Below are 9,264 nucleotides of genomic sequence, written 5' to 3' on the forward strand. Positions count from 1 at the left end.
CGGGTTGATATTGTTCATGGAGGCCTGCACCACCTGGCTTTCTGGGGATGGGTGCTGGGAAAGGAAAGTTGTGTCCCCTGTGGCGGGACAATGGAGCTGGGCATCAGGTGGTGCACAGTAGGCCTTGTCCAAAGTTTAGCCTCGGCCCCCAGGAGCGTGTTGGTGAAGGTTTCATTAAAGGGGAGGAATGGTTTTGGGGAACCTGCCCCTGTCTGTAGCACCCCTGTGAAGACATTTGACCTGACTTTGACTGCAGGGAGTGGAAGATAGAGGAACTCTGCTGCCCTGCGCATCACTATGGTAAATGACGCGCTTCCTCTGAGGCGTGGCCCGGAGGGAACAACATGCCAATGTCCGGTGAGGTTTCCACTGGCATCCCCAGCTTCTCATACCAGTTTCTGTCATCATCAGGGTTCTCCTCCAAAGGCCAATACACCTTCACCTCACCGCCCCTAGGAGGGTCATAGGGTGACTCTAATAGAGGTTAATCCAGGGGTGGACAAGGACGGTATGGCGCTACGTTGGAATTAGTGGTGATGGCGCGGTGGCAGGTACTGGATGGAATACGGAATGGAGCCGGGGTAGGTGGTGTTACCCAAGCCGTCATCGTCCCAGATTCATGGATATATCCTCGGGTCCACCAGGCATTGAGGGCAAACCCCTTGGCTGTAACCCAGCCTGGCCACCTATCCCATCTGTGGGGCCCCAAGGGTGTGCCAGAGGGAGTGGGCCCCAAATATGGCATGCATGACATCATAAAGTTCTGGTAACTGGGCAGGGGTTGCTGGGTACCTCCAGGTAGCGCAGAGCGCTCCCTGACGCTGTCTCTGAAGGTGGACTTCGGAAGTGGGGCCTAGAGGCACAAGGTCAACCAGGTGAAGCAGAAGAACGCTTGAGGACTTTTGTCTGCTGGAACGACTTCTGGACCGTCCTCGAGAGTGTCTGTGGAACAAATTCAGGAGCAAGGCCTTCTTTTGCCAAGCCGCCAGGGGCTTCATCGCCCGCTGGCAGATTGCCTTTAGGTGCATGTACTTGCACTCGGTGCAGACCTTGGGGTTGTGCCCCAACCTCACGCACCTCATGCACCAAGACAGCCGAGGTGGGAATCAGACACCGGCATCTGGTGGTGACAATCCCCACAGGGCTTGAAACAAGAGGGCTTTAGCATGTCCCTAGCACACTGGAATCAATCTCAAGAGCAATTCAACAACAAAGGGGCCAAAAAGAAGTTGAGGCAGCTCTCTGGATCCATGCAGTTGTCATAGAAAGAAAGGAACTGATGCCAACTCACCAAAGTGGTGCGTTGAAGGCAATGCAACCTAATTTCCGATGTAAATGGCGTCCACCTACAAGCACAAAGAAGTACTACTCAAGAGTTTCCCGATTATAAGACTGGGACTCCCTTCACTCACTGGACGCTAACTGATCTATCCAGCTTCAGTCCATGCTCAACACTGAATAAATACATAAGCAAATTAGAAGTTATTTAAATAGGCCATTCAGGGTCTAAAAATCTGAAGACAGATTTTATAACATATATATTTTTTGGGGGCACCTAGTAAATAAGACACAACTTTTATTTTTACAAAAACTATTTATGTGGGATTGTGTTCAGCCAGATGGATCTTCGCATACGATTAACACAATATAGTTTACTTGGAGATATAACGGATTGGGGTCAGAATTTTAGGAAGAGCAAGCCTTGGTCCAGTGGAGCAGAAGATCATTGCCAGCTCTCAGTAAAAAAAAAAACTTTTTTCAACATAATTTTTTGTTTGTTGGTAAAAGCAGACATGCTTCCTTCCTTCATGCTTTTTTAAAAATAAAAATAAATTTAACATGGTGGCCTGGTGACCTGTGCAGACTACCATCCTTGATTGTGGCTAATTGCACAAAATTATGATTTGCAATTCACCTCATAAATATTAATGAGTTAGGTCGGATTGTGACCTACTATTAATGGGAATTTTTGTGAACCATCTCTCTCAAATTTCGCTTTCAAATTTTCATATTGTACTCAAAACAATTATAGAACTGGCCCTTAGTCTATGTATGTTATAGCAAGCACTGAAATCCCTTTCGTCAGTATAGGCCAAAAGTGAAAATAGCTTCGGTCCTATCAAGGATTAGAACATTGGAATGTTGAGAGCTCCATTCATCGAAAACACTGGAGTAGCTCTGGGCTTATAATGGCTGGCTACACAGGTTGTTAAATGCCCTCTCCTCGTTATAGGCCCGAGCTGCACTCGGTTTCAGGGCCTTTAACAACCAGTATTGCCAGTGCTTTAAATGGGCCGGTGCTCGCCGGTACTGAGTACCGGCACTTCTTTTTTTCCCCTCTAGAGTACCGGCACTTCTCCGTTACTAACGAGAATACCGGTACTCACTGTAACAAATAGTTATGTGAGCATGCAGTGCATTTCTACACTGCGGCGCATGCTTACATGATGTTAATTTCACAGAGGGTGGCAGTGACGCCCCACGACTAAAAAAATAATGTGTCTGTGTACACTGCAGGGCCCTAAGCAGCGCTTCACCGCGGTGCGCTACCTTCCAGGCTTCCGCTCGATGCGGGGTGCCGCAGCAGGAGCAGGGCAGGGAGGAGAACAGGGGGCTGGCTATCAACTACTACAATGTAATACATGTAATGGCACCACACCTTACATTACAGATTCAAGCAATTTGTCATCATATACACCCCAAAAAATTCTTGAGCCCTTAGAATGTTTTTCATCAGCCCTGCACTTAGTCCTGCCTCTAGCCCCGCCTCCTTGCCCCGCCCCAGTTCAATCTGATGAGTACCTGCACTTTTTTGCCGCTATTTAAAGCACTGAGTATTGCCCTCCGGCAGCGGGCTATGATGTTGCCTCATATTCTGTACTCATGTTATGCTTCATATTGGCCGGATAGGCCGTCTTCCTGTGCAGTATCCTTTACATAGCCCTGCTGCTAAATTCTGTTCTTCTCTGCCCCATAACTCCAGGGGCCCTCGTATAGCCATACAGGGCTCTGGTGCAGATCAATTCCTTGAGATACCTCATGTTCATATTTTGTGTTTGTCAATTCAAATCAGTTTAATTTGAACCCGCCTTGCAACTGACAATGGACTCTGTCCAATGGACCTTTACATTTTGAAGCAATATCCTTCAGAGCTGGACAGAACACTCCTGACTACTTCCTGAACTGACCAAAGTCCTCCAGATGCGGTCTCCAGAACTGGCTGTAGTATTTCCAATGTGGACTCCAGGACCTGACGATATGCCAAAACTGCCCTTCACAACCTGAAAGAATACTCCAGATGTGGCCTCCACGACTCTAAATAATATTCCACATCTACATAGAATATACTACACACAATGCTCTTAATAAGGCCTACAAAGCTAGACACAATACCCTGGGCATGGGCTCACGAACTAGACTTCTCAATTGAGAGGACTGGCTGGGATGTGATTCAATGAGCAGCTCTCTCACATCTCCACAAGCAGCGCCCTCCAGAGAGATCTGGTGATAAAGGCAGAGCTTCCTTCATGGGTGAGGTTCACGCACATGAAACGTTTATTGCCTCTCCCCCACAGGCAGGTGGGACCCGATGCTCAGGCATAGTCCATGCTACAACTACTTTAAGCATGAAATAGAGAACTTTTTCTAGTGCTCATAATACAATCTGTCATAATCACTATGAAATTATTTATGTTAGGAAAACAAATCTTACCAAGTCTGGCAAGAAGCTGAAGAATGAAGAGGATGAGTGGTGTTGGATAAGGTGTGAACAGCGTCATTATGGACCGCGATACGGTTGTCCCGCTGTCTGATGGAGTCTCTCCCTCTTTGGATCCAGTCGTTCGCGGACTGAGTTTCTGATACCAAATTCTACACCAGAATCAAGCTTATGGACAAAGGAAGTGAGATCGTGGTTTCAGCTTAAAGGAGAACTCCTGAGAGCAGCGAGGTTGCCTAGATGCGTATCAAAGAAGAATCATGAAAAACAATAGACCGGCTTAGGAGACTAAGTAGGTCAGTGGTGTGTGAGGAAACGAAAGCTAAGCACTTACCAAGAACCTCAGAGAAGCGAAACCCGTGTGGTCAGTTCGTCCCACATCAGTGCACTGCCATACGCTGTATCTAAGATCTGCAAAAAGGCTGGCAACCACCTAGGGGAATCCTGGTCTTGCAACATTTTACTGTTCTACTAATCAGATAGGAAGAAACTCCAGCCTGCACAGGACACATGATGGGGAATAGAAAAATTAAGGAAAAACAACGATCCAAAGCAGTTTCAGAGATGTGAGGCAATGATACACATATCACAATAGGCTGCTGTAGGAGAGTAGGGTCTGCTATCCTATGGTCACCCCAAATTTTTGCTTTTTGCTTCACTGGTTTATGACTTAATGTGGCTGTGGGCCTGCTAATCAGACCCACAGCCTGCTGTTCTCTCTCTAAATCACTGCCAATGCACTCTAGGTGCATTACGAATTGGAACTGGTTCACCTTATTGGCCCCTGTAACAGTGTACCATAGGTACCCAGGGCATAGGTGTAGCCAAGGCCTACCAGGGGCTGCAGCATGTATTGTGCCACCCCTGGCCTGGCCTACATATTTGACACAACTGGCTGATCACTCAGCTGGGGTAAGTTGGTGTAATCACCTCTTACTTAGATATAGTATCCCTATATCTAACCTTAACTGGACACATGTTAACCTATAAGCCACTCCTATGGAAGGCCTCTGCAATCCTGGAAACAGAGTGCGTGGTTACATGTGAGATGGTGCTCTAGCATGAGCTGAGCCTGTCTGCAGCTGTCGGGAACAACTACCTTAGCTGTTCCGAGATATTGCCATACCATATACTCTCAAGTGCATTATAATCCTCGCTGCTATATGCTAACTTTGGTTTGGCATTATCAAAACATTTCGAGTAAGGTGTCATACGATTTGAAATACTATCCCCTCGACAGTTCTGTCGACTGGGATAGCATTCCACCCTTCTAGAGGGACACGACATGTACATAACCTGAACCCCGGTTAAAGTTAACCAGAGCCTCAGCATCACAAAATGGATGCTGCCACCACAGACACAAGTCTGACCTCCTGCTGTTGGGAGTTTGCTGAGGGTTTCCTGCCTTGGGAGGTACGAGCACCACCCCAGACAGGATTTTGTGTATTGGGTAGGACAGGGCTGAATAGAATCAGACATGCCCGGGGCACACAAGGTGTCCTCGTGCATAAGCCATTCCAAACCGGTCCTGGGGCTTCCCAGCCCCAGTCCTGGCGCGGAGCTGGACAAAGGAAAAGGGGTGTAACTGCCCCCCTTCCTGGTCCCACCCAGAGGAGGGACCTAGCAGGTGATCCACCCCTCAGATTGGGAATAAGAGTGGGAGCAGTGCCATAGCACCTCAGATCATCCTGAATCAACTTGAAACTAAGAAGACAACTGGACTTCGACATTCTGCTGCACAGAAGACTGAAGAGCATCTCCCTTGTGGCCTAGGAGTGGCCACCCTGTGAACACAGGCACCATCCAGCAACTCGACGTCTGCTTTGCCGCCGCCTCCTGCCGGAGCCCGAGCCCAGAGCCTGACGAGACCCAGACTCCCAGACTTCTCACAGCCCGATCCACAGTCCCTGCAAAGAAGGGACCCGTGGAGGCACCGAGAGACGAGGGACCGGACATCTCGAAAGACCCCCGAGAAGCTGACTGCGCAGCACCCGAGGCACCCTCGATGCTGTGCTTTAGGGATTGAGAAGCCCCACAACCGAGCAGCCCTTGCACCGAAGATCAGCCCCCCAGCATCTCCACGATCTGCGTGGGGCCCTTTTGCATTGTGCCACTCGACGCGCCATCCCGGCCACTTGCCACGTGGTCAGCGGCCATCTTAGCGACGAAACCTACAATTTACACTGCGGGTCTGGTTGCTCCAGACTTGCCCTCGCTCCTTTAAAAAGGAGCACCCGCTCTGACCTTGCTGGTCCGAGTGAGAAGCTTGCATCGATTCCTGCGTGGCTTGCATTAGCCAAGGCCTGTTTGCTCCGATCAAGAAGCCGACACCGCCAACAGCTAGACCCTTCGTGGGACAGCTTGTGACCAATGCCTGGACGGGAGTAGCACACCCTGACTACAACTACAAGATAGGTTTAGTAGGTAAACACCAGTGTAGGTAAATTGCAACATATCCACCCACACTAGAGCAATGTCTGGAGCAGAGGGATCCACTGGGAATGTCTCTGTTGAGAGTGACCCTCCAAGGGCACCATCCAAATTTGCTATGCTTAATTTTAAGGAATTGAGGCAGCTTTGTGCCTCAAGAGGTCTCAAGACAGGGCCAACCCCTAATACAGACCACCTTAGAGAGCTTTTAGACCAGTCTGAAGCTCTAAAGACCTCTAAAGCAGGCCCCGCAGGGAATGCTGAAGGAGGCTCTTCCACTGAAGATGACAATACTGATACCCCTGTCCCCATAGTCCAGGTAGATGAGGATGACCAAGTCACTGGAGATATTCAGCCTGATGAGGAGGAAGATGAAGAGGAGACAGAAGGGGGGAGCAGTGACTCTGATGATGGTAGAAATATGCAGGTAAGTACTTAAAATAAAATAACTCAATCGGAAAGAAAGGCGCAGAGTCCGTGGTGTTAGAGTTCTTAGGGGTTTTATTCCTTCAAAAGGAATGGTTCTAGAACCGGATATCGGATTCCTGACACGGATCACTGACAGAATATCGAAATCACAAATATCGACCTACAAGAATATCGAGTCAACAATATCGATGGCAAAAATATCGACATCCTATCTACAACATGGTAAGTACAAAAATATCGAAAAAATAATATCGATGTAAAAAATATCGATGTTAAAAATATCGATTTTTTTTAATATATATAAATGTAAAATTAAGTATATAACACTAATAAATAAAATATACATATTTAAAAGTATCTAATAATGTTTAAAATTAAATAATTAATACATATATATATTACTAATACATTAATTAAATATATACACTAAATATATAATATATAAATACAGAACAATAAGTATTAATACTTATTTTACTAATTTATAAATTAATAAAATATATTCTAATTTACTAATTAACATTTACAAACATAAAACAATAACATAAATAAAATGTAAGTAATAAAAAATAAAAAATAATTTTTTTACAATTAATTATATAAAACATTGGATAACATAAGGGTAAAAATTACTATTCCTACTCCAGAGAGTGCAACAGTAGGGAAAGCGTTTCATAGCGTAGGGGTAAAATTACTATTCCCACTCCAGTGGGTGCAACAGTAGTCAAAACTGACCCTGATACCTAAAAATACCCCTTTACCCAAAAACTGAAAACTGACCCTGAAGCCTAAAAATACCTTTACCCAAAAACTGAAAACTGACCCTGAACCCTAAAAATACCCCTTTACCCAAAAACTGAAAACTGACCCTGAACCCTAAAAAAACCCCTTTACCCAAAAACTGAAAACTGACCCTGAAGCCTAAAAATACCCCTTTACCCAAAAACTGAAAACTGACCCTGAACCCTAAAAATACCCCTTTACCCAAAAACAGAAAACTGACCCTGAACCCTAAAAATACCCCTTTTCCCAAAAACTGAAAACTGACCCTGAAGCCTAAAAATACCCCTTTACCCAAAAACTGAAAACTGACCCTGAACCCTAAAAATACCCCTTTACCCAAAAACTGAAAACTGACCCTGAAGCCTAAAAATACCCCTTTACCCAAAAACTGAAAACTGACCCTGAACCCTAAAAATACCCCTTTACCCAAAAACTGAAAACTGACCCTGAAGCCTAAAAATACCCCTTTACCCAAAAACTGAAAACTGACCCTGAAGCCTAAAAATACCCCTTTACCCAAAAACTGAAAACTGACCCTGAAGCCTAAAAATACCCCTTTACCCAAAAACTGAAAACTGACCCTGAACCCTAAAAATACCCCTTTACCCAAAAACTGAAAACTGACCCTGAACCCTAAAAAAACCCCATTACCCAAAAACTGAAAACTGACTCTGAACCCTAAATATACCCCTTTACCCAAAAACTGAAAACTGACCCTAACACTAAAAGTACTCCTTTACCCAAAATTAATTAATATTACAATTAAATTACTTCCCACCCTATTCCCCTATAAACCCACAACCCGCTCCAGTAGTAAAACATATAATTTACTTAAAAATATACATAAATTATCAATTAATTAATCAATTAATCAATTAAAATAATTAATTGACAATTAATATTTAATTGTAAAATAATTAATCTTTTAAAAATAATTATTTAATTAAAAATAAATTACTTCCCACCCTATTCCCCTATAAACCCACAACCCGCTCCAGTAGTAAAACATATAATTTACTTAAAAATATACATAAATTATCAATTAATTAATCAATTAATCAATTAAAATAATTCATTGCCAATTAATATTTAATTGAAAAATAAATTAATCATTAAAAAATAATTATTTAATTAAAAATAAATTACTTCCCACCCTATTCCCCTAAAAACCCACAACCCGCTCTGGTAGTAAAACATATAATTTACTTTTATATTTCTTTAAGTTATAAAAACATATTAAACACATATTATAACAATTACTTTAAATACTTAACTAAAATTTCTAACACATATTAGTAAATCGAAATTACTTACATCGATATATATGCTATCGATATTAGTAATTTCGATATTACTTACATCGATATATATGCTATCGATATAAGTAATTTCGATATTACTTACCTTAGGGTCGATATTCTGGCCATCGATATTCTGGACATCGATATTCTGTCCTTTCGATATTTGCAACTCGATATAAGTGTAGGTCGAAATTACTGTAATCGATATTTTGACTGTTTACCTCCTGACACCACTGGGGTTCAGGAAGGGATAGAGCATACTTTATTGACAATACACAACTTTTATACTTAATGCACATAATGAAAATCAATGCAGAAGGCGTAACAGCTGAGAGAAACAAGATAAGAACACACACGTGTTAACAATACGTAATCAGAAGGCGTGAACTAGGGCGTGTACAGAGGTGTGTGCTAGAAGACGTCATATGAAAGTATCACAAGTGGGTGGGTACATAGCAGAATCTTGCAATGTCAGCAGAAATCTGAAGTCTGGATGCGCGCGCAGCTGCATGACGTGTGGTTGACGTAAAGCTGGAGGGTGCAGGGGACTTGACATTTACACTAGAGGAAAGAGACAGAAGTCTGGCATGTCAGATCAACTTG

The 9,264-nt window shown here is 43.9% G+C and overlaps 1 protein-coding gene across 2 annotated transcripts in view; it reads right to left on the reverse strand.

The window, feature by feature from the left end:
* LOC147717843 (natural cytotoxicity triggering receptor 3-like) overlaps positions 1-3,950 on the reverse strand; it is a 179,067-nt gene extending 175,117 nt beyond the window's left edge. For both annotated transcript variants that reach the window (XM_086920570.1, XM_086920569.1), the window contains exon 1: positions 3,713-3,950. In XM_086920570.1, coding sequence (XP_086776696.1) covers positions 3,713-3,779 — 67 coding nt within the window. In that variant the 5' untranslated portion in view covers positions 3,780-3,950. The remainder of the gene's footprint in view (positions 1-3,712) is intronic.
* Positions 3,951-9,264: the final 5,314 nt, after the last annotated feature.

This window comes from Lissotriton vulgaris, chromosome 5 (assembly GCF_964263255.1).
Source record: "Lissotriton vulgaris chromosome 5, aLisVul1.2, whole genome shotgun sequence".
In the NCBI taxonomy this organism is placed as follows: domain Eukaryota; kingdom Metazoa; phylum Chordata; class Amphibia; order Caudata; family Salamandridae; genus Lissotriton; species Lissotriton vulgaris.